At 37.8% G+C, this 27,275-nt stretch overlaps 1 protein-coding gene across 4 annotated transcripts in view; it reads left to right on the top strand.

Annotated features, from left to right (window-relative positions):
• The window catches only part of tspan4a (tetraspanin 4a), a 180,498-nt gene that overhangs the window by 121,818 nt on the left and 31,405 nt on the right, over positions 1-27,275 (top strand). For 3 of the 4 annotated variants that reach the window (XM_032560620.1, XM_032560618.1, XM_032560621.1), the window contains one exon: positions 2,091-2,165. The exons of the other annotated variant lie outside the window; for it this stretch is intronic. In XM_032560620.1, the coding sequence (XP_032416511.1) occupies positions 2,091-2,165 (75 nt within the window). The remainder of the gene's footprint in view (positions 1-2,090; positions 2,166-27,275) is intronic. 4 annotated transcript variants of the gene reach the window in all.

Here is a 27,275-nt window from a genome sequence, read left to right as displayed (position 1 = left end):
CCTACGGCATCTACAGTGTAATATTGTTTCTTGAATTTTTCCTGCAGTCATTGTTAAAACTACATTTTGGCCTGAACTTCAGAGTATATTTTGCACACTCATCAAATCTCAAATCATACAGATCAACTGTGAGTATTCCACACACTGAACAAACTCTATCCAAAATGTGTTTTACAGTCGCACAACATTTTGAAAAAGACAGAAAATTTTTATGTCTTATGTTAGATTATTGAGCTCAGTTGTTGTAAGGATTATTGGGAGCATGAGAGATGGTTATCTCACGGTTCCAGCATTTTATGTTGATTAAAACACTACACATGTTCTGCAAGATTGCTTTGTTTTGTTTTTTCACCTTAATGCATTTCTTGTGAAACAAAATAAAAGCTTTTTAACTGAGTGGGACACTCAGTCCTATACATGCATCGTCACCTTCAGTTTCAGTCTAACTGTGGGTAACGAATTCGGATAAATATTTTAATTAAAAATAAATATTTTAATTTACCTCCAAATGTACAATTGTGTCACAACCCATTCACTGCTCATTTGTTTTCTTCCATCATTACTAAATACAATAGCAAGTCATCTCTTGGACAGTGTCAAGGACCAGGCAGTACAGCATGGAGGACACTGGTGTTTAATTCAAAAAGTGGGTTTTTATTTAACCCAAAAGTATGAAAAATATTTCACAATCCAACACTTACACAGGTGTTCAATAAAAGAAATGAAGCATGTGGTTCGGTCCTTTGAGGCTGTCAGCAGCGCTTCAGGAATCTCAGCCCTTAAACACACATTTTGCCAGCCAGGAGGGAGAAGTGAAAACACTCAGATAACTCAAAGAAAGATATTAATATAACATAAAATTTTGAATTTTGACCTTCCACTGTTGATATGTGTGCACTCCGTATAGACATTATCGGGTGTGATGGAAAAATAAGCTAAGAAACAATATATTGGAGAATGAGTGATACATTTAAAATACAAAGTAAACGAAAGTGAAACAAGGTTGTGGTGAGGTGCAGATCTTACCCTGTGTGGCTTCCCATCACAGACAGTGTTATAAACATGTTTTGCTTTCTTTGGGTCTATCAGCAACCAGTCTAGGGGCAATTCGGTGTCTGTGCTGGAATTCCTATTCCACGGGGAGCACAGTGGATACCAATCTGCATGTGCTGAGGACCTGATCGTGGCACCGCATTAATTGTGTGGGGATAATGAATTGTTCATTACAGCAGATCTGCTAGATCCTTTTCTATCCAGTTGGACCAAGGAAGTGATGTGAATCACATTTCTGCCACATCAGATGAGCGCTACAATAAATTACTTGGAGTGCTGCCAATCGATGTGGGTGTGACAATGTAGCAGTCTCAGCATGTGGTCAGCATGGAAGATCCTGCTTCAAAGTCTCTCATAACTAAGACTTGACAATACACGCTGGTCACACATCATGAATGAGGTGCAAATGCTGCTACCAGAGTAGTGATTGCATAATTATTTCTCTATAATTCATAAACCAGGATAGAAATTACTGACACAGTTATGAGAAAATCTCTGACAGTTTGGTTCAATATTGTGTAAACCAACCTGCAACCTGGGCTCTTCGAGCTCAAAACTGATATGTAGTTCTTTTTGTAGAGACTTTGGTAGTACTATCCCTATGCTGAGTTCATTTAGTGACCCCTTGGAAAAACTGTACTGTTGTCTCTGGAAATATTTTCCTCCTCTGTGCTCGGTGAGTCATCTTGTATCTGTGAGAATCAGAGCTGTGCTGAAGCACAGGAGTTGATGGATGAGCTCGTAACTGTTTTAAACACTCAAATGAGCCTGCAGGAAGATGTATGACCCATCAAACAGCTTAACCTCGCCACTAAAGTGAGGCAGGGTTGGTGAGGACTGGTGGAGAATAAAATGTGGCTCCTTTTACAAATTCAAAAGTGTGTAGAGGACAACTGTAAATCACCTAGCCATTCTGTTCTGTTCGCTCTTATGGTCCTAATTTTTCTGCTTTGGCACATGTTTGTTATCCCCAAAAGATGTTTTTCACATATTGCTAAAATAATGTCTCATAAAGTCCTTCTCTCATTTCTTCACAGTTCTTTATCCTTCTCCTGCTTATCTTTTTCCTGGAAATTATCTCCATCATGCTTTTCTTCATATACCAAGATGAGGTAAGACACCCTGATTACTCTGACGCTGCATGTGATCATTTTCTCTGCCTCGACATGAGAAGGAATATTGCTGTGGAAGAGGCCTGTCTGGTTTGTGCCCTTCACAGGTCACATAGATTGCTCACTTCTCAGATTGAATGTGGCATGTAAAATCATCGGTCTCCACAGTGAGGAGGTTTTGAAGACTCTGGTAGCAGAGCTGAGTTTGAAAAAGCTTCCTAAAAAGCTTAGTGAAAGTACTTGGCAATATTTTTTTCTGTAATATCGTGAGAGCTAAGGGATTGTTGTGTCACTGGGTCACAGTCATGAGTAAATAATTTTCTTTTCCTTGTGAATAAATTTTAGGAATCTTGGTAGATTTTTTTCTTAGCTGCTATTTTTCTTGTAAATAGACAAGAAAGGGGAAGTTAAAATGAACTGGATGAGTAAGCATTGCATTTCATTAGTTTGAATGCTTTGCTTTATGGACTAGTTTCAAGACAGAAACCAAGATTGTGTGACTTTTAAATAGAATAGACAGTTTTCCTTTCTGTTTCTCAATGTAAAAGAGTAAAACAAGGACAGTCTTCAGTTGGGATATGTGACAGCATTAATTGGATTAGAAGGTTTTAGAAGGGAATGGTGCACAACTGAGGTGTGAAATAATTTATTAATCAAGATTGATTTAAAAATATAATCCCACACAACAATATTTCATGTAGGACTGAAAATCATATGTACTATCACTTCTAAGAAAATTTAGGTTTTTGCAAATTTGCAATAAAACTCAAAAATATTTATATGACATATAAATTAAATAACACTCAGCCTCTGTGAGGGGAAGAGGGGAAGAGAGTGCTTTTGTAAAAGTTGCTAATTGATTCCTTTACACTTCATTACTTTTAGTAGTACCAGGTATTTCATGTTTTATGTGAAGCAAATTTTAAAAACCTTCTTTATGGTTTGCAGTGCTGAGTTTCCATACCCCTTCAACTTGATCACATTGTATTAAGTTGCAATTACAAACCTCATTCTATTTGTGGGGGCTTTCTTGTGGCAGTTGTAGGTAAAATATGACAACTGTGAAATGGAAGAGAGAAACATGCCTTTCAATATGATTTCAAGTAAACACCAAACATAAACAATTTGGCCTGCTGATAGATAGATAGATAGATAGATAGATAGATAGATAGATAGATAGATAGATAGATAGATAGATAGATAGATAGATAGATAGATAGATAGATAGATAGATAGATAGATAGATAGATAGATAGATAGATAGATAGATAGATAGATAGATAGATAGATAGATAGATAGATAAATCTTTATTGTCATTGTCACAAGAACAACGAAATTTAAAAGGCGCCATCAGTCAGTGCATATGCTTAAAAACAAAAAATAACTGCCTCACAATTCGGTTGATGGTTGGTTCTTGTTCTGATTGCTCTGTATCTTCTGCCTGAAGGCAGCAGTGTGAACAGAGAATGTCCGGGGTGAGAAGTGTCCTTTGTGATGTGTATGTATTCAACCCACTTTAAAGAACTAATTTATGCTTCATTTAAAGCTAAAGTTGGTCTTTTTGACTTTTTCCAAGTCTTTTGGGATATCGCCCAGATTTACACCGCCATGAACCATTACTTTTTACAAAATAGCCCAAGATTAGATTGGATAGTGGATCTGGAAGTTTAAGAATTGCATCACATTATCAATTAGATTTAGTCCTGGGCTTTGACTGGGTCTTTCTAATTCATGAATTTGGTTATATTAAGACCAGAGGTTCTCCATCCTGATCCTCGGTGCCCACAATTTATTTGTTTTACATGTGTTTTTGCTCTAGCACACATGTTTCAAATGATTTCATTACCTCCTTTGCATGCCAACCAGTAAATCGCCCATCTATATGAATCAGGTATGCAGCAGCTGAGAAACACCTAAAGCATGAAGGGCAGTGGACTCTGACAACCAGGCTTGGGAACCACATGTTTAGTCCATTGCATTGTTGCCCTGATTGCAAATTTAAGTCATTGTCATGCTGGACAACCCCTAACAGCTTTTTTAGTTTCGTTGTCCTATTCTAAAGAAAAGCACAGTATGATGCTGGCACTGCCATATTTAGATTTTTTTGCCCTAATGATGTGTTCAGGGTGATGAGCAATGTTGGTTTTCTTCCACACATAACAATTTGTATGTATCCTCTACTTAGAGGATACATGCAATGTTTGCTGTTTGCTGTGTCCCCTACATCAGAGGTCCCCAGCCTTGTTAAAGAGTAGAAAGTATATGGATGTGTAATTTCTGAGATATTGACGATCAAGACTGTGGAAATATTTTTGAAAAACTGGAAACTGCCATGTTACATCAGGTGTTTTCTCATTACTCCTGCCACGTCTGGTGGAGCTATGAGGGGAAGATCTGGGGGAGGGGTGCCCTGTGAGGCGGAAGCTTGGTTGGAACCTGAAATACCAAGGAGCTTTGGGTAAATAGATAGCAGTTTGTATAAGTGTTTATGTACCCCTGAATGGCACCCATGGGAGATTTAAGGATTTGTCAAACATTGAATGAAAAAATCTAAGCAACATTTCAGGAATGTTTTTGATGAGTGAATAACATTACAATAAAATATAATGGTAAAAAAAAGTTGATTTTACATAATACCCCCATCCTAAGCCAATTGGTTGCACTGCATTTTATTTTAAAGTATTAAGGTAAAAGAGGTTGAATACAAATGCATGCCGCACTTCTCATATTTTTATTTGTATATTATTTCACTTTGTAAAAACTTTCCTCTCCTTCATTGCATCATGCCTAACTGTCAAAATGCCTTACCATTATAGTTAATGTGAGATCTCATCACAACATGAGAGACTGTCTTTAAAAGGTCCCCCACAATGCTTTAACAGAAAAACAGACAACTGGGCTTATTGTGGCTGAGGAGAACTCAGATTTGATTTCCAGATGTCTAAAGCTCAGGATGACGCATTCCTTTTAAGTTTCAAGCAAGGGTACTTTTTATTTTCATCTTTTAGTTTTAAAATAGCAAACATCGTTGCCAAGTAAACGTATGCCCTGCTCTTGTTTGGTCCATATCACAGCTTGTCAAAGCTTTTTGTTGCAAGCTGATTTTTCTCCATTTCTAGCTTGGAAGATTTTCACAGAACCTCTTTCAAAAAGCCTCTCTGTTAGTCTCTTTGGCTGCTCTGCATGTGCTGCTCTTTTGATGTCCATCCACAGATTTTCAACAGTTTTTAGGTTGGGCCACTGTGAAGCCCACATGCAAAACCTCCAGCTTGCACCTGTAGCAGTGGTTCGTTCTGGATTTTGAGATGCAGGATCATCCTCCTTTCATGTTTAATGTTTGGTGCAAAACGTCAGGATCACTGGCTTCATAATTTTCCAACGTTTAGCATGATCCATTTTCCCCAATGCAAACCGATTATAGTTAAAAGTGTAAAAGATGACCAGTCAATCTTTTCTCAATCATGAAAGCTGTGGCGCTTTTATGTGCAAATTTGTTCTCCAAACCATTGCTGAGCCAAAAGTTTGATTTTGAATTTGGCTTTTTCAAATGTTAATTTGCAAAGTCTCACTGTTATGATAAATGTAAGTTTTTCTTTGAATCACTGTACCACGAGGACTGTGGTTGTGTATCTGAAGGGCAGAGTAGTGGAGCTTTGTCCGAAAGCAATGATAAGAAAGTTAAATGAAGGTATTTTACAGTCAAACTTGGATTTTTATTTGTGTGCTTTGTAATTATAAACAGTTTTTACAAACCTCAGATCACTCTTCCTGTTGTTTGCTATTTTATAATAACATCACAAACTCACAAGACAACAATCTAAAACCTTTGTTCATCTTCTGCACAATAAATATAGATCATTCAAGTCTCTCAAGTGAAGTATGGTGATTAAAGTGCACAATAGCTCTAAGATTAGCATTAAAGGAGCATCTTTAATGGTGTCTGGCAATAAGTTATAGCTAGGTTCACAGAAGTCTGAAAATGTAAGTCTTTAATTCTGAGGCAGATTTAAACATTTTTTGGGCCATGGCAACCTAGATGTGGAACTCATTACCTTACTCTTTTACTTACTTTTGGTCAAATGTTTTAAACCATTAATAATCTAACACATACTTGTGCTTTGTTGCTTTTGAGGCAAGTTTTAATTGCTAAGTGATTCACTATTGTAATATGCTCATTATTTTTTTTCCCATTGATCCATGGCAATTGATGTTTGCAGTTTCCAATTTTCTTTGTTGTAATTTCATCAGCTTTCATGACTGGTGGTCCTTTCTCTGTAGTTATTATTTAAGAAATTAATTTGAATTCCTTCTTACAAGGACACACTTACTTACAGTATTGGAATTATAATTTAAGATATCTATTTGATAGGTTTTTATTTTAATTACAAATATAAATACATAGGACTGTGAGAATCTATGGTCTGCTCTTGGAGTGTGTGTGCCTTTAGCAGCAGGAAGCAAGCCGAATTGGGAGACAGATGGCCTGGAGATAAGAGTGACACCTAACAGGAGAGGACATCAAAGACTAAGGGTCAAAGTTTTATGACCTAAAGGGACACGAGAACTGAAGTTTACGACTCACAGGCGGTCGGGAGCTGACCCAGAGAATCTCGGGAACTGGAAAAGCAGGATGACACCATTATTTAAGTAGTGACTTGTGACTGACTCTGTGTTGTCAGCTGTGTTTTGTGTTTGCCGCACCTTCTATGCAAATGATTTGTAACTTAAACCACGCCTCAATGTAATAAATATACAATTGCAAAGGAGCACGCTAGAACTGAACAGAGATAAGGAGTTGTCCCGGGGCAGAGTTCTCCGTTCCATTGTTAGAAATTTAACCGTCTCTCTGTGTTCTTAGTTTTGTCCAGCGAGAATGTCAGGTAATAGACCTAACACTATTTGAAACTTAAAAGAAACTAAATCAGCATTATAAATTGTTGCATACATTCAATAGCTAGACTTGTTATGTATTATAATGAAGTAATTAATGAATGCATCTTCCTGATTAAGAAGAATACCAGGTTTCCAGAAGTGCTCTTTTATTTTTCTTAATAACTTCTATAATATTTACAAACATTTTCATTTTTCTGATCTACAATTCAACATGATTAATAACAATTAAATTGTAAATATAGAATATTCCTGGTATCCATGGTTTCCTTGGGCCCTCGTATACATGCCTTTGCCTTTGGCTAAACTTTAGCAAAGCATTTACTTCATTGTGCGTGTGTGCGGGGGGGTGCGTGTGTGTGTGTGTTTTTTTTTTTTTTCAAAACCTCGTTAAATGATTTAAGTAATAGTTCATCTTCAGTGTATTGCATCCAAAAAATTCATGATCACCCATTTTGACTGAGATCAAAATGAGTTATAAAGTTTAAATTAAATCACTGTTGAATAATTTACTATTAGAGTAATTCAAGTAGTCAGGCAGGATGGTATTATGACAAATATATACAGTATATATATATATATATATATATATATATATATATATATATATATATATATATATATATATACAGTATATATATATATATGTATATATATATACATATATATATATGTATATGTATATGTATATATACATATATATATATATAAAAGAAATAATCACTAGCTATTTTATATCTACCTCTTTTACATGATTTATTTTTAAGACAGTTTGTTATCCACAAAGGCTGAGGCCAGTTCCAACACTGCTGTAATTTACTGCATATTTCGATAAATAACAGCCCACTTTGTTATTTTTCAAGTCTTTCTTTGTTTTGCTCCTTAGACATTCACTTTGTTCCTGCTTTTATCTCTTAGCTTTTACAATTCTTACATTATTATATAAATTGCCTAATTTATGTTATTTCCAAAGCCTTTTGTCTTTGATGATGTAACTCACTTTTTTCTTGTGTTATTTTTTCCTATTCATCCACTCAGCTCTGTTCAGCCTTCAACAAATGTCCGTCTTTGTTACAGCAAAACTTTCTTTTAGTATATGTGTTCCTTAATGTTCATTTTTCAGAGCCTGAATAAATTGTTTTTCAACCCAGGGGGCGATTAGCAACAGAACACAGTAAAAAGTTGTGGAAGGTATGCTGAGCTGTTGCACTGTGGGAAATCCATCACTGTAAAGAATGGGTGGCCATTACAGGGATTGTCTGATGTGCTTTTTTAAACAGCAGGAACTGAACAGTCCCCTTGAGATTTTTTTTCTACTTTGGAAACTGCTGGAAGAACTGGAAACAAAGTATATTCTGTAAAGAACAGTTTCAAAGTCTGGTAGGACCAAGGTAACTTTATCCGATACCAGTTATTGTGCCTACATATGATATATGTTAAGTAGCTCATTTTTTTAACCTTATCAAATCTTAGACTGCCTGATAGCATTTCAGAACAGAAGGGCAAACCCAAGAAAAAAAATTGTTTGTGGGTAATTATTTGAATGTATGTGAATGTTGCATTGCATGGTAAAACTGTTCCTATATCTACACATTTGTTTGAGGGAGACAGCCAACTTTTTTTAAAGATTAAGGTGAATCAGCTTGGTTAGATTTTGAAGAGTAGTGTACATTCACAAAGCAGGCAAAGGTGACTCAGTTATGATGTTATTGACCCATATATGAGATTTTTCACACCAATCTGATCAGGGCAATTTCAATTATTAAACACAGAACATTCAAACACAACTCTAAACAAATGGCTTTTCTTAATTTAAAAGAACGCAGGGTTTCAGCATTTTTGCAGTTTTTTGGAGCGTTCTTCCAGATTAGTGGCACATGAAAACTTAATGCTGCTTCTCCATGTTTGGTTCTGATACTCTGAAGAGTAGACTTAATTCAGAAGACCTGAGTAGTCTTAAAGACTAATATTGCAGTCTTTAATGTACTTTGGTTGCCATTCAGTGATTTATAAACCAGCAAAAGTATTTTAAAGTCTATTTATTGAGATACAGGGAGCCATTATAAATACTTTAGAGTTGGGGTGATGAGCTCTGTTTTCCTCATTTCAGTGATTATGTGTCCAGCAGAGATCTGGATCTGATTAGAGTGACCAGTAAACCTAACAATTAGGGGTTTAGACAGTGTAAGGAACCAACCTGTGCGAAAACAGCTAAGGCTGAAATAAAACCCACAACCTTCTTGTAACCGTGAAGACCCCTGCTCTGCACGTCTTAACTCAGAAGTTGGGTCTGGGAATGCGTTTACCTGAGCCTAAACCCCAAACCAGTTGCAAGCTTGTAGACTTCAAAACTTGAATAAGCTAACTCTTGAGATAAATAAAAAATTAACTTGTATTTAACAATGTATTTTTCTGTATTTTATCAAATTAAACACTTAAAATCATGTTGTCCAGAATTATGGACTGAACTAATGAGATGCAAACTGTCAGAAATGCCAGTTAAAAAGTTTAATAACTGCAGGTGAGCTTACCATATGTATTCATCATTATCCTTTTCAACGTCTGGCTTAACAAATAATAATCCCAAGTTTCTGGTGTCATGTGAGTTGATATTTTAAGCTGGAGTTTAAAAATTCCAATTGCTAATGTTGTCCTCCATTCTTCCTCCAAGCGAGAAAATGGTTAATCCCAGAGGAGTAAGCAAGCCAATAATGAATATTGCCTTATGTTATACAAGTAATCAAATGCATTTTTATATTTACAAGTTCCCACTGAAAATAGTTTGCCTTTAAATATATATAGTCAAACACTATACAGAGGAAAGTTGAAGGTTGGATTCAGCTTTTTTCTTTACTCAAAGTTCAAACTTATAGTACTAACAGTTTTTACCATTGTTCCTCCACCATGTTTATTCACTGTTTCTCTAGCTTTTCACAGCCTTGGCTGGCAGCAAAAACGTTTGATTCCAAGCTGGAGGAATGTTTATCTTGGTGGCTAATAATTGTCAGTGCTGGAACAAACACTGACAGCATCCGTACCTCAGCAGTATCACTACTAAACTTAACAAAACAAGCTTACTACAATAACTTTCTGCCTTAAAGATTGCCAAACCGCAAAAATCCATAAACACATGATTGAATTTAACAAGTCTGCAATTTTTACTCATGGTAGTCATTATTAGGTCCTTGTCAAACATCTTGTATCAGTCATCTGTGCTCTAGTACCAATGCAACCTATAACAAGTGGTGCTTTAGTTTCAGAAGTGCTATTTGTATTTCATTTCTCCTCTACAAATGTGATAGAAAAAACACTTTTAGTACCATCTCTTAACTGTAAAATACTATATTTTTGTTGTAGACGTTTCTGTGAAGCTGTTTTACCCTTCACATGTCACAGGGGGGGATGCAGCCCCCACTTTAATGTACCGGTTCCTGGCACAAGTGGGAAGCGCTCATTCTATTGTGTTTTAATTGCTCTATAGTGCCATTTTAGCACCTCTCCTGATGGAATATTTTGATATTAAATACTCAGAACCTCTATTTCTATCCTCAATTTCTAATGCCCTGTACTTTATTTGCTGAGTAGGGGACAAAAGGTTAAAATTTACAATATCTGCAAAATGAAATACCTGGAGGTATCAGCTTATTATCCGATAATAGAAAAACATTTTATTGAGCTGAATTCCAATCCTGCTATATCAGATTACAAGAAGAAAAATACTATTTCAGTCCCCTCTAGGATTGCTTTGATTTTTATCTACCACTTGGTTTTCAGAGCCTTTCTTTATCTGAGATTATCTAGACCCTTCTCTCTTTACCCCCCTCTAACACCACCGTTACATCCTGGAAGTGGGCCTGCAGAGTAAAAGCAAATGCCAGTGCTTTCTTTTTTCTAGATGCTGTAACCTAAACTGAGTGCAACAGTAGGTGCATGTTGATGAACACTATCCCATGCTTCAGGGATGGTCATGCTCAGTGGTCTGGTTTATTACACCTGCTTTAGACCTGATAAAGAGCTGAGTGTCGCAGCTGGAAGCTACTTCAAGCAGCTCACAGATCTTCCAGAAGCCTGAAACTGTTGCTGTTTGTTGCACTTTGTTGTTTCCTAAGGATGATGAAAAGGTCTTGTAAGGTTAAATTCAGTGGAACCAGCGTGGATTGAAGTGCCACATAGAATAAGAATAAGCAATGCAGTGTTGGGGGTTTTGAAAACAAATGTACTGATGTTTAATAGCATCTCTGGGTTGGTTTATGGCCTTGTGGTGTTTTCCTTTTATGTCAAAAGGATGATGAGCCAACAGGTTTTTAGCAGTTTAAAACAAGTATCTTTCCATATCTACATAAAATATGCCCCACAGAATAAAAAGACCAAATTTAGATTTTCCCTAACATAAAGACAGATTAGGTCTGTAAATAAAATAATTGTCACAATTTTAAAAAAACATTGACAATAAATATTGCATTTTTTTATTTAAAACCATCTCAATGGAAACCACCAGCTTTGGATATACACTATATTGCCAAAAGTATTCGCTCACTTGCCTTGCCACTGTTTTAAGTCTTCTTCAGTCTTGAATAGTTTTTTTTCTCGGCATCATCCTGGATTTAGCGCCACCTATCTTCCTATGAGCATGGCGCATTATCTCTGAGGCACCACTACCTCAGAAATGATGTCTTCATATTGATGCGTAGGGATACAAAGTTCTTAATGACAGTCAAAAATGTCAGTTTTTGTTTCCTCTGCTTATCTTGCAGCAAACGGCAAATAGCACTTCTTCTGGCTTTTCCCAACAATGGTATTGTTCCTGCCACCATAAAACTAACCTTTGAGAAGTGAATGACTAAGAAAAGACTAAGATGGTTTTTAAAAAACCTGTTAAACAAGTTGATTTGTATTCATTATCGATAAAGGCGAATAATTGAGCATTGCCTGCTGGTTTGTAGTTTGATTTGCTTGGTTTTAGTGATATCTGAATAATGACTTGCCAGACATGTATGTAATTTTATTACTAAACTGGCTTTTCACTCATTTATAATCTGTTAAATCATACTGATTACATAAATCTGTCAAAGGACTCCAAGTGGAAATTAGCATTTCTTGCTATAACCTCGTACCATGCATTGCTCTTTGTAGAAGGTTAATGAAATGTACATTTTATCTGTTTAAATAAATAAACAGCATAAAAAGCATAATAAAGTAAGTGAAGGAATTGTTTTCTAGGTAGGTGTTAGAATTATTAACAGTAGGGAAAACAAAATGTCAGGTTGCCTCAGGCTGTTAATACCGATTTAATTCTAAGGAGAGAAATAATTACAGAGTGAGTTAATGAAAACATCTGCCCTACCGCGCAGGCGTGTGTTGAGCAGAATGAAATCAGAAAGAATTACAGAATGCCAAGATTAATAACATCTTGTAGTCTCTTTCACATTATGTTTTTGTAGGAGACATATAATCAAACTCTTAGCTTCCATGTATAATCACTCTGAACTACCACCGCAAAAGAATTATACCTGTCAATGAACAAACTAGATAATGACTATGTTTTTCATAAGCTATATTGACAAAGTATTTATTAGAAAATATACTGTGTCAATATTCTTCTAATAGTCTACATGTTATGCTTTTGTTTGTTAGGCAAAGAAATATTCACTGTAAAAATGGTTCCACTGGGCAAGTATTAATTGTAATTCTTCTTATGAAGTGCTAACTCATTAGAGACATCTAGGAATGTAAATAATTCAACTATGAAATGAAGCCAACCAATAGAAAGTATTCATACTGGAAAGATCAATACAGGTGAAAGATTGTATTGGCAATTAACAATTTACATTAGACTGCAAAAATAGAAAAATATGTAACAGAACATAGATTCAAATTATTAACATGAGTCTTAGATGAAACATTTAAATCCACCCCTGTTTTTCTTTTCTGAGCAATCTTTTGAATTTTTTCCTTTGGTTTAAAATGCAATTATTTATAGAGGAACATTTCAGGGACAGTTAAACTTCTATGATCAAAATGTTTAAAATTTCTGACTAAGTTTTGTTTTATAAATGAGACCATCAAATGGAGGGAAGTTAGGAGAACTGGCTTTGGAAAAGAATAACCTGGTATTGGTCAATGATGTGTCGCAATTAACACTTCAAAGAGTCGAATGATTCATAAAATAAAAATCGCATTGCTGAACATCGATTGTCCCACTTAAACTGCACTTGAGTAGATTTTTTCCCAACCATTAGCTGTTAAAATAAGCAGTTCAGTTCAGGTCATGTGATGCACATTGTACAATGAAAAGGTATTGAAATGTTTCTAAAGCTGTGAGTGCATTGATCCAGCCTATCAGATTAACAGTTTTATATAGTTTCAAGCATTTAAAACCAAAAGTGGTCATGGTTTATGACGCCACTTGTCTCTCCTGTGCCTCAGCTGTCTCATAAAAGCAGAAAAGCTAACAAACGACCACAACACAAACCTTTGCAGTGTAGCGCATCCTGCCAGGAGTATTTGTGTTCTCACCTCTCTCTGCTGTCATTAGGTCAGTGCAGCATGAGGTATTTCCTCTGCAGCTCAATGGCTTGTCGCACAAGCTGTTGTAGGGTTGATTTTCTATCTGCTTATGTGCTTTGGGGTGAGTCAAGGTAAGGTTATGGAGTTGTCATGTGAAGAAGGAGCTGTGGTCATGCTGGATCTCCTGCTGACCCAATCCGTGAACCGAAGGGTTTGTGGTGCCTTCAAAGTTAATCATAAAGTTACATACACAGGAGGCATGGAGGCCATGTTTCTTATTCTGTGTTGCAAAATAAAGTAATATAAAACTTTATTTTGTTTTAAATAATTAAGCTCAAATAAATAGTCCAAAATAAAACTATCAAAACAATCTGAAGTTTAGATTATATAAATTTCTGTTTTTTTAGTAAAATATATTTTGTAAAGAATCTGAAACCATTTTATTTATGGTTTTATACATAATTACAAGGAGAAGTGCTGATAAACCTATGTCCTATGTTTACATGTGCATTTAAATCATTGCTTATCAGTTGATTTTTGTGCTGCAATTAAACATTTTCATTAATAACTGCGATTAATGGGCTAAAACAAGTGCATAGCATTTAGTTTTAATAGTAACATGAGTACATAATGATTGGTAGATCCACAACTAGCAAAACTGCAAAGGTATGAAGCGACAAAGTGGTAGGCATAGTTGGCAAGGAATGAAGCTCAATGAATAGCACTAAAATTGCAAACATGACAACTCATAAAATAGTTTTGTACAACAGAAATGTTGGCATAAACCCAATAATAATAGTCCAAAAAGTGACTGCAGTAACAACCAATCCCATAAGAATTGAATGTTATTACTAAATCCTTCAAACCAATACTTGAAGGATTTAGTCTGAGGACCTTTCTGAGAATTGGGCATTCCTGTTATCCAGTGCTTAAACCATATTTAAAAAGGTAACTATTAAAAAACCCTAAAACAAACTCCATGCTCATGTGAAGTTTGAAATGAATTTGATCAATTCATCCTGTACCTAAAATTCTCATTTTCCTGTGACTTCAATCAACATATTTATTTCTTCTAAACTTCCTGTGTTAGTCACGATTTCACATTTTCGTCTTCACATCTTGGCTGGCTTCCACTTTTTATACACTTATGAGAAATGGTGCAATTTTCCTTAAAAGGAAATTGCATTGCAAATGTTGTGAATTGTTTGTTTTCAAATGCAAGTAAAATTTCAAGCACTCATGTGTGACCTACTGAAAGGCCTCAAGTGTGATTGCTCTGCATCATTTACATCCTGGCATCAGCCATCGAAACATTTCCGATTGTCAAGATATCAGAATGCAGCTCTGCTGTCAGAATACATTTCAAGCCTGGGAAATTTTCATTTCAAGCAGACTGCAGAAACGCAATTAGGTAAACACCCCTGGCTAATCCCATTACTAAAACATACCCACATCAGGGCGATGTTAATACCGGTGACAAATTGAGATGATCAGCAAACAGACAAGACATTTGTTTGTGAAGACTTGGGATAAAAGTGGCAGGGGAATTAGCAGTTTTTAACTGCTGCAGATAATATCAGAGAATTGCTAAGGTGATAATTATATGTGATTTAAATTGCAATCAGGTCAAGATAATAAAGAAAGACACCAGAGAGATGCTTTCAGCAAAATTGGAAAACATAAATGCTTTTAGAAAAATAATAAATAAAATGTGTGATATTACAGTAGACTACAACAGTAGCCTGCCAGTAGTCCAGGCAGAATCACAAGTCCAAACTGGGAACAGTGTTTTCTTTGATTGTTTTGAGAACTAATTTAGTTTTGCATCAACAAATAAGGAGTTTAGACACAGCTTCCATTTTAATTGGCTATTATGTCCATTTTAACTTATTATCTAAAATAATTTGTCTAAACTTGTTTGATTTTAGCTTTGTTGTAATGTCAGCAGATTAGAACTGTGGGACATAGGAACACAGTTTGGACTTCACACACCCACCAAGCTGGACTTTATTCCTCCAGAGCTGCTACGAACACCTGGGACTATGATCATTCCCCCCATGCTGCCAAGGCGACGGAGGAGGCAGCGCAAACAAAAGAGGGGTAAGAGAGCCGGCGTGCGTGCTAGGCTACAAGCTAGCCCTCATAAACCGGCCCTCCCCAGCCTCTTCCTCGCCAATGCCAGGTCCCTCGTCAACAAAATCGACGAGATGCGACTCCGGATTACTTCTCGCCGGATGGACAGCTGTGTGACTGTTGTCACAGAGACCTGGCTGGAGGATAACATCCCGGACGCAGCGGTGGAGATAACGGGGCGCGCTCTGTTCCGGGCGGATCGGACTGCAGCTTCGGGTAAGGGCAGAGGCGGAGGTTTGGCATTGTATGTACACAATGCCTGGTGTACAGCCACACACTCTGTCGGAACATTCTGCTCTCCTGACTTGGAATATCTGGCGGTGAAATGCAGACCCTTCAAGTTGGTGAGAGAACTCTCGTCCATTGTGATCGTGGCCGTCTACATACCACCGAGGGCTAATGCTAAGCTAGCATTAGAGGAGCTGTACTGCCTGATCAGCGAGCAGATGAACTCCAACCCGGAGGCGGCCGTGATTGTGGCGGGGGACTTTAATCACGTGGAACTGAAGGCTGTGTTTCCCAAATTCCACAAATCCATAAACTTTCCCACCAGAGACAATAACATTTTGGACCAGGTCTACTGCAATATCCCCGGAACCTACAAGGCTGTAGCAGCTCCACATCTGGGCATGTCTGACCACATCTCAGTGGAGCTGATTCCTGTCTACAAGCCTCTGGCCTGCAGAACTAAGCCGACCACCAGAATAGTTCAGGTCTGGACTGAGGAGGCCTCCTCTGCACTTCAGGACTGCTTTGAGCATACAGACTGGAGTGTGTTCAGGGACGGCGCAGACTTGGAGGAATACTCATCGTCCGTTCTGTCCTATGTTCAGTTCTGCACCGACGCTGTCCTCCCTGTTAAGACCATAAAAGTGTTTCCAAACCAGAAACCATGGCTGGACAGCACAGTACGGGCCCTGCTGAAAGCCCGGGATGCTGCCTACAGGTCTGGAGAAAGGTTGGCTTATAGCAGGGCCCGGTCGGAACTGAAAAAAGGTATTAAGCAGGCCAAGCTCCAGTACAAACAGCAGATTGAGGAACATTTCATCAACAACAACCCCCGAAGCATGTGGAGAGGCATTAGAACCATGACGGACTACAAACACAGCACTCAGCTGACCAGCCGCGACCCCACCCTGCCTGACACCTTAAACAGTTTCTTTGCCCGCTTTGACACGGCGGGCAGCAGAGAAGCCGCACATCTACCCCAACTGGAAGAGCAGCACCAGCCCCTCGTCTTACAGAAGCATCAGGTGACGTCCACACTGAGGAGGATCAACACCCACAAAGCTCCAGGACCGGACAAGGTGTCAGGCCAGACGCTGAAAACCTGCGCCGACCAGCTGGCAGGAGTGTTTCTGGACATTTTCAATCTGTCCCTGCAGCTCGCCATGGTTCCTGAGTGCCTCAAGTCTTCCACCATCATCCCTGTACCGAAGAAGAGGTCCATCACCAGCCTGAACGATTACCGGCCCGTCGCTCTGACCCCGGTGATCATGAAGTGCTTTGAGAGGATTCTTCTGAGGTACATCAGAGACTTCATCCCCGCAAACCTGGACAGCCTTCAGTTCGCCTACAGAGCGAACCGGTCAACAGAGGATGCTGTCTCCATCACTCTGCACACAGCCCTGACCCATCTGCAGCATCCCAACACCTACGTCAGGATGCTATTTGTAGACTTCAGCTCAGCATTTAATACCGTCATCCCAGACAAGCTGGTGCTGAAGCTACTCGAGGTGGGGCTGCCCGCTTCACTGTGCCACTGGATCAGAGACTTCCTCACCAACAGGCCTCAGGTGGTGAGAATAAGTGGCTCAACATCGTCCCCACTGGTCCTCAACACAGGCACGCCGCAGGGCTGTGTGCTCAGCCCAGCTCTCTTCACCCTGTTTACACACGACTGCGTGGCCATCCACCCCACCAACACAGTCGTGAAGTACGCGGACGACACAACAGTAGTGGGTCTCATTTCAGACAACAACGAGACACACTACAGAGAGGAGATTCTGCAGCTCACTCAGTGGTGTTCAGCCAACAACTTGGTGCTGAACACAGGGAAGACCAAGGAGGTCATTGTGGATTACAGAAGGTCCAGGAGGACGGCTCACACTCCCCTTCTCATAGATGGAGAAGTGGTGGAACGTGTGGACAACATCAAGTTCCTGGGCCTCCACATCACTTCTGACCTCTCCTGGAACACAAACACCTCCCACCTGGTGAAGAAAGCACAACAAAGGCTCTTCTTCCTCAGGAAACTGAGACGGGCTGGACTTTCCTCACGGCTGCTTGTGAACTTTTACAGGGCGATGATCGAGAGCATCCTCTGCCTCAACATGACTGTGTGGTATGGTAGCTGCACAGCACTGGAGAGGAAACAACTGACAAGGGTGGTGAGAACAGCACAAGGCATTGTGGGATGCCCCCTCCCAGACCTGGACTCCATTTACACAGACCGGGTCAAGAAGAGAGCTGGATCCATAGCCATGGATCCCAGCCACCCGGGCCACAGACTGTTTGTGCCGCTGCCATCAGGCAAGCGGTACAGGAATATACGGACTACAACAAATAGACTGAGAAACAGTTTCTTCCCCACAGCCGTCAGAGCCATTACTCCCTGCCGCCCCCCCCTCCCACACATATCATAACCTCGCAGTCACACATACATATCCCCCACCCCCACACAGCCATATTGTTCTGCACTTTGCACTGTCACATTATCTGTACTTTGCCATAATTGGACCTGCTGCTACTTCTTTGGTGTGGTTGAGTGCCTTTAGTTAATTTAGTTGTATATATTGTTATTATTATTATTGTGTGTTTGCTTATTTATACTGTATATATTTGACCTTTTGCACGGGAGCTGCAATGGAAATTTCGTTGAATTCTGTTCAATGACAATAAATGCTATCTATCTATCTATCTATCAAAAAACAAAAAAAGTCCACCATTAATCTAGAAAATAAACATTACAAAGTAAGTGATTAGAAATTGAACTGAATGGTGCATCTGAGCAATGTATACTTGATCTTTTTTTTATTAAAATGTGATTTTTCTTTGGCCACTCCACTGACCTCTTCATTGAGTCCTTTCACCCTTTGTGCCTGACTGTTGAGATGGTGTTTTGTAGCTCACACTCAGGTTTTCTTTGCCTTCGAAAACAGCATGTTGAGTTGATGGCAATGAGTTGGTCTTCACTGTGACCTTTAGATGTCTGCTGAAAGACTCAAGAAAAGTCCACAACACCATGTTGTTCAACTGAAAGGTGTTGACCATCATCCCAGCTGCTTTACCATCATCAGTAATATCCTTCTGTGTTTATCCCTCACTTTTCTCATGACCTTCCTCACTCCATTAACCAAAATCCTCTATGAAGCTCCAGACCAATAATTTTATATTTCTAAATCTTTTCAAATAATCACACCAACATTTATCACTCTCCAACCAAGCTTTTTGCTGATGGTCTTGTAGCTCATTTCGGCGTTGTGCAGATCCATTATCTTGTACCCAACATCCTCTAACAGCTCTGTGGTCTTTCTTATGCTTGTGCTGGTGAGGTTGGAATAGAAGAACCCGATTCTGTGCACAGATGTGCTTTGTATGTATAGAGAGCGGGATTTTCTGCATGTAGCTGAAACTAATCATGCAATCCTTTTCCCATATGAGCAACCAACCAATCTATGAAAGGAGAATTCTATCTAACTTAAATACTTATTTCATTCATTGTCATGCTAATCAGTTTGTAACTAATGCTGTCTATCTATAATATGTGTTATTGTGGATTGTTTTAGCTGGTATTCCATCTGTCTTTATCAAAGTTAAACTACCATAGAAATGAGAGACTGTTTATTTCTTTTTAAATGAGCAAGTCTAATTCTTTCTCCCACTTTAGCAGCAGGTGTTAGATTATTACAGATGCTTTTAGATTTTAGTTGGCATTTAGGGACAACATAGCAAGCAATTGACAGCACAGAGAGCAATTTAGAGCAATGTAAGGTGGAAACATAAATTGGATTTTGTTTTGTAAGACCTACAGCAATATCTTATGTTCAGTTAATGTAAATACTATAACTTTTCATACTTCTGAAAATGAAAAGGCTTTAAAAAGCTATAAACTGCAGTCTCGTGTTCATGTTTCTATGCACACCGGTGTGAAAGGATGAGACGGGAATATAGCACACAAACTAATTTAAATCAACAGACTATTTTTTTCCTTTCCAATCATTAAGAAACATTTTTTACACTTTCTCTCTAAATTTAGGCAACAAACAGCTTCTCAACACTTTGTTTGCATCACTGTGTCAGGAGGTGGGAATAACATCAAAACCTTAGGCTGAAAAAATTGAGTTTGCAATTTTCTCGGTTGTCTGAATGGTGAAATGTGAACATTTTGCTATTGCAACCAAACTTTTCTCTCTTTCCCTCTGTCTCTTCGTCTCTGTATATACATGCATATACACATATATATATGTATACACATACATGTGCGGGTGTGTGTGTGTGGGGGGGGGTGCGTGTGTGTGTGTATGTTTGTATAAATCACTTTTTGCATCAATTAGAAAAGCCATAAACAGCAGTTCTGCTTGATCACTTAATTATACTTCATAAGGCAACATTGATGGATATTAATGTTAAGGATATTTTACCAATTTTAAGAAGATGATAGATAAATTGCATAACATAAATGAATAGGACCTCTAAAACCAGAACCTCTAAAAATAATATTTTTCTCCATCTGTGGACCATAGTCTTGAGTCATCTCTGTCTTTGAACATTTGCTAAATCTGAAAGCTGTCCCCTGTCATTCATGGATGTCATTCGTGGATTTTCCAAATAAAACCACCATCTCAGTAATAACCAACCAGACTCTGAGGCAATGTCTCCTGGGGTTTGAACTTATTTTGTTTTCATCATGACTCATTCCCAGCATCAAGGACTGAAACAGCAGCAGCTAAAAGGTGATGAAACGTCAAAGGATAGAAATAGATCTGCTTTGATGTTGAACAGCTGACAGACTAAAGCCACACGATGACAGCGAGATCCACCTGTTGATGCCAATAGCTGCAGGCGAAAAACTTTAAGAGAAATTTGGCTGCACATTCAAACCTTTTCCTTCTTCACACAGATTTCTGGAGTGTCAACATTAAGACATAGTAATCTTTGTCAAGTTTTTGGCTTTACTAAACATGTAAAATCCTGAACCCCAAAGTTTCTTAGATTATGAGCCTTGACCTTTTGCAACTGTCTGACATGTATGATACTTTCCTGGATAAATCCTTGCAGGTATTATTCCTTAAAGCCTTGATTCTGCTGGCTTACCGCTTCTTCCTGTTAGTGACATTGATTGTGTACTCAGGTTTACCAACTATGCCAAGTGTTAATCAGGCACTGATTAGAAGGAGTGGAAGGAAAAGAGTTTGAATTGCAATTGATTTACCCCGGCAAAGGACTGAGATTAGTCTCTAAAAGGGGAGAACCAAGTGCTTTAATAATTAACATATGTTATTACTGCCCCAGAGTAGAGAATTAAAAGTCAGAGAAAGAGGCCCTAAGACCTTGACACTTGCTTGCCTCATTTATTATCTGTACAAATTTAAGACTAGGCTCTTGAGGGGATTATTTAGGAGAAGGGTTGTCTAAATTTACAGATATTGCACAATCTGTCTTGAGGCAAAGGCACGACAAATGTTCATTCTTCGGAAGGATAAAACCCCGGTCCTGCATACCTTCTATTAAGGGTTAGGCTTTTGTTGTAACCTGAGGAAAGTAAAGAGTCTGTGTAAAGTCCAAAAGAGCGCCCTTGAAAAACATTGACTTTGGTTCAAATTGGTTCGATGTCTAGGGAGTTTAATGTTGGCTCGCTCAGCAGAAAGATAAAACGGTACCATTTGCAGGAAATCAAGTCTTGCCAATGGGCAAGAACACTGTGGACAGACGAGGTAGTGGGTACATATTTCTGTTATTTTTTTCTGTTTTGTTTTTGTTTTAAATATTTCGCTTGGTATGATTCTGAGCAGGTGGAAATAAGTGTTGAACACAATGTTCTTGCAGCAAATGTATTTCAAGTGAGGCTATTGATATTAAATTAGCCTGTGATGTTAGGAATATCCCAAATAATCCATACATATCAAAAGGGGAAATAATCCATGAATATGTTATTTGCAATAAATTTACATAAGACAGGCAATCAGTATTGAACAGGCTTATTGTAATATATTTTATTATATTGTTGGATCATGAGCGTTTCAGAGTGTCTCCTGCATGAAGACAGTAGCCACATGCATTGTTCGGCTGTGATTTTAACTCCTATAAACTCCATAAACTGTTTTCACTTACTAAGTATTCTGTGCGATTAGAGTGTCCTATATATTCTATTCTTTGAGACTTTCAGTAGATTGGTATTTTGAATAAAGTCTTTGTTCTTGCAGCTTTACTTTTGAGAGATTCTTTGGTTTTGTGTTTGGGATCATTCTCTGGATGAAGTCTTGTCACTTGTTTCATCTTCAGGTAGTTTTAAAGAAGTTCCCAGTAAACCTCTCAAGTCATCCTTCCTTCAGTTTCCTCTCTGCCAGTACGCGCTGAAAAACAACTTCACTGTATGGTCCTTTTGGGTTAACTTGCAGTGCTATTCCTCTTTCAAACACGGTGCATACAGTTATTTTCAAGGAGTTAAATTTTAGTTTAATCTGACCAGATTATATTCTCCCAGTATTTCATTGCCTTGTCCAAACGATCAGCAGTAACATGAGCTTCACCATTATCTTCTTAAGCAGTGGAGTCTCGTGCAAGAGAGTGTGCAGATAGATTTTTTTCTGATTTCATTTATTGTTTTGTTTTAATGGATACACTTTATCTGTTACGTCTAGATCTTTTGAAGGTCTCTGCAAGTGGCCATTGGTTGCTCTTAATTTGCTTTATCCCTCTGTCTGGAATCTTGCAAGGAGCACTTGGTTGTGGCAGGTTAATGATTAAATGTATGGTATGGTCTCCAGTCCTCGACAGTCGGTGTCCTTCAACTTGTTGAGGTGTCCCAAACCCAACACACTTCAAAGCTTCACATTCACTTAAGTTACATAGAGCAGTGAGGTTTTTTATCCTGCTCTTCTAGGAATACTGCCCTGCATGTTTTAGATGTTTCCCTGTTTTAACACAATTGATTCAAATGATTGCAGTTCAGCAAGAGGACGTTAGACAGCCATCTATTGAAATCAGGTGTGCTAAAGCAAGGGGACATGCAGATCTGTGTGCTTTGAGGACCAGTGTTGGGAAACACTGCTTTAGAGTCCTATTAATGACCTAATTATGGGATTCAGTTGTTGTGATACAAAGACACATCTAAAAGTAGCAGGACGCCTGTCCTCAAGGACTGGAGTTCTACTTCTGTGGTCTAAACATTGCTCTCTGCAGCACTCAGTTCAGAAATGTACCATCAGTGAATTGCTACAATCAGATTTAGAAACTCTTGAGAGGGCCCTTTTCTGCCGGAATGCTTCTTATGTGACGTCTTGGTAATGAGAAACCTTTTTACAGGCCATGAATTCAAACTATAAACCAGCAGATATTAATTAGCACTGAAAGGAGCAGGGTTGCTTTGAAAACGACAGATTTCAGCTATTTCAGTTTTTCCATTCAGCTTCTGTACTGCATGTGTTTAATACTTATTCCCTGTGATATTCCATTATGCACAAGTTATATATTTATATACTTATAATCGTGTGTGCTTTTAATTACTTCACATGCATGGATTACTGTGTAATATGCATTTCCCCACTTTACATTAAACTGTTTGACTCACAGGGAAACAATCTGCATTATAGGCAGGAAACTATAAATCAGTAAAAGCAAAAATCTATCTCTTTCTTTCCTTTAAGTACCATGACTCCTGGAGATGAAATATGTCATGTTTTATGCAGTTTGGCTTCTTAGACTGAAATAATGTGACCACACGAGCCCTACAGGGACCATTATCATAGAATTTTCTCTTTTTTTATCTCCATTTATCTGCCTCTCTGCAATTCTTATGCTGTCTGTTCCCGACATCTGTGACACAGGTAATTGATATCCACTGTTTGGAGGGAGCAACTAAATAGAGGCATTTTTCTTTATGCTATTTCCTCTCCTCAGAAGACACTGCCTTGTGTTCCTTGTAGTCATATTGTACAGTCTTTGTGCTGCTAATACTTCTTCTACAATCTAGACTAAAGCAGTTATATTACTGCATCATCTTCACTTCAAAGTGTTTTTAGATACACTCCCGTTCATTCCTTCCTGGCTCATCCCTCATTTGGGTGTTTATTTTTTCAGCTGCCCCCCATCTTCCTTCCTTCACTCCCTCTCTCTTCCTCGTCTTGTCTCTCCTCTGTTCTTCTCCCCAATGTACATCTCTTATCTCTCCTCGTATCCCTACCTTATAAATAATTGATGGCCCATCTTTCACTAGCCTTGTGTAGCTAAAGGGCGACTGAAGTCCTGAGGACAACATCAATGCTAAGCCACGAGTACACCCATTTTTTGTGCACCGTCTACTTGCAGCAGTTTCACAGGAGTCACTCTTAACTAATGGCCTACTTAGATTTAAGTAAAAAGTATTTTTTCTGCCTGTTTTTAAAATAGCAGAACTTCAGACGAATTCTGGCTTCAGCCAGTCCACTAGACATAAGAGCTGCATTCATTCTTACATCAGTTTGGAGATAGCTTGCATGTGGGTGTCTGGTCCACTTATTCTGGTATTTGGAAAATTCTGATCTGATTTATAGACAAGTTTTTTTTATTGTTGCAAGAAATTACATTGTGTGTCATTTGTCGTTTCATTCAAAGTTCCCTTTCATCTCAGTTCCTTTGATGCATCCTCTGTAACAAAAGTTTAGTTCCAAATGCAACATTTGATTTCTTTTTAGCATAATTTCACACTAACTAAAGTAATCAACTGGTATATTTAAAAAAATTTAAATTCTCATATGAAACTAACAACTAAAAACATCCACACAGTTATATGACTTTGATGATTAAACAAATGCGTTGTCATGAACCTTGGAATATATCAGCAGTTACAATTTGATATTTGACAGATATTGAAATCAGTTAGATGTTATTTATTTTAATTTAGCTTTCCAAACTATTACGAAACTCCTAAGGTTTGTTGTTTCCCTAAGATTTATGTCTAGATGTATAGCCCAAAAGTTACTTACTTATATTAATCTAAAAAAATGTTTTTGTTGCATTTGTTTATCTTGAAATACAATGATTATTTACATCCTGTCCACAATAACATCGATATATTTCGCAAAAATAAAATTTTCTTCTTTGTTTACACATCAAAAACACAGAATTTCATGAGAAAAAACAGACTTTAAACAGATTCAACATCCTTAACTGAATGTGTCTGCACATTAGCTGCAGCTCGCCATAAAAATGACATCGAGAACTTATGCATGTTTCAGAGATGTTTGCTTTGCTAGCTATTTCACAGTTACAGAGAACAGACATAAAAAATTACCACAGCTGAAACCAAATCTGGACATGGGGTTTCTGTTTTGTCTTCAGGCTGATATTAACACTGTGGCACATCTAGCAGCTACTTGTTATGTTTTAAGTGTTGATCTTAGGTTGTTGCTTTCATATTAGCCAGTTTTAATTGTGATAAGTTCCTCTAGCAAAATGCTCTGTTCCGATGATGTGTACGCCTTCAAAAACTGATGTGGTAATTTACCATAAGTTGCTTATTATCTTATACCAAAAATATGCACAAAAATCCCTGAGGGGAAATTTGAAAAATAAATATATAATGAATAAATGGCACTTTTTCCAGCTGGTCTGAAATGCTGCTCAGCTGGATGTGTCACCATGATTCTGTGCTGAAGAAAGGCAGACAACAAGTCCATACAAAATGCATCATATTCCAATGCACTAGACCAGCATGAAGCACCTCTATTTAATATGTTTGGATATATCTGTAACATGTTAAATCAAACAAACAGATTTGTTTTATTCCTAAAGAAATTCCCAGTATTCTTTAATAAAAATCTATACCAATTATGAACTACTGTAGTTGTAGACTATTAAAGCTATTAATGCTTCAATAATAGAACATCTTTGACACCTGTTGGCTTACCTGCACATTCAATGTGTAGCTTGTGCTGCACATTTAAGCTACACATTATGCTATGCACTGAATTAGATCTAAATCTCCCATAGAACATGGTGCTCTCACATTTTAAGAACAACATACACATAAACCTATTTTATTTTATCTTGAATACATGGAGACCAAGCAAAATACATAGTTTTATTCAATATTCAGGCTTAAAGAAAAGCCGCTAGTGTCAGTCAAACGTTCGTTGTCATGATAAATTCCTGTTGCTCCCGTTGCAGCCAAGAAACAATACAAACCAAGAATTTCTAAAAGTTAAAAGTTTAAATTTATGCTTACTAAAAGTAAAATATAAAGTTGAAAAGTTCCTTGATTCAACTGAGAATGACTTGGCATTTTAAAGACTGTTCTACACTGACTGTCAGTTCATCTCACTCTTGCTGGACTACATTTTCCCACATTTCTGCAACTCTACATCTATTTTATCGAACAGAGCTTTTCTAGTATTATTTAAAGGATTACAGTAAACTGTCAGGTGATCTCAGTGATATCAGAGTTCTTGTAAAAGTAAATAATGCATGTGTAGATGTAGTAATGACTCTAAAGAAAGAATAAAGAATGAATAAACTGAGTGAAACACAAGGATCATCTTTCCCAAGGGCTGTTGACTCAGTTTTCCGACACCAGCCACCAGTTTCTCCAAACTCATACCTGAAGGGATGGTATTGATCTTTGATAAATCTGCAATGAATAAGGCCATTCTCAAATGCATTTGGAAACTAGTTTGACATGATGACATTTCCTGGCATCACAGAGCGCAGGAAAGAAACCTCTTCCTAAAGCAAACCAAAGAAAGTGTAAGACACACATCCTCCCCAAACACTGTGATCTCACAAGAGCAAATATGCAAGTATTTTAAGTATTCATTATTTACATCCTCGTTTGCTTGCTGGCTGTCTGCTTTTCCGTTGCCTGAGGTGGCTCGCTGTGTTATTTGGCACATTTACAGTTTTATATTTGGGGAATCCTGTCATAAAGGCGACCTACTTGTAAATAATAATGCTTTGTGGACAGAAACTGCAGCTGAAAGCCTTTTTATTTGTTCACTGACTGATTTAAACAAAATATCATGAGGTCCCATCAGATTGAAATGTATTCAGAAAGAATTAAACTGCATATGAGGTAGGAGGAAGAAATTATTGATATTATCGAACAACAAAATTCTGAGAGATGAGATTCAGCATTTAAATTAGACTTAGCAAGTTGTATGTTTTTTGTACACATTAATGCTTGCTGATTAATATGTTAATTTAAATGGGTGTATTTCAATGAGCTTTAAGGTTTGTTTTTGACAATTCAAAGCTTACAGGAAATCTGATTTTGTTCAATGTTTATCTTGTTTGTTTAGTTTCACAGGGCCGAGCGTGTAGGTCTAAACAAAACCCACATTGAACTGCATCTATTTGCTTTATTGAACGGCAGCTCTGCAACA

This window comes from Xiphophorus hellerii, chromosome 4, assembly GCF_003331165.1.
Source record: "Xiphophorus hellerii strain 12219 chromosome 4, Xiphophorus_hellerii-4.1, whole genome shotgun sequence".
Classification (NCBI taxonomy): Eukaryota; Metazoa; Chordata; class Actinopteri; order Cyprinodontiformes; family Poeciliidae; genus Xiphophorus; species Xiphophorus hellerii.
The sequence above is the reverse complement of the archived record's forward strand: the minus strand, read 5'-3'. Positions and strand labels throughout refer to the sequence as shown.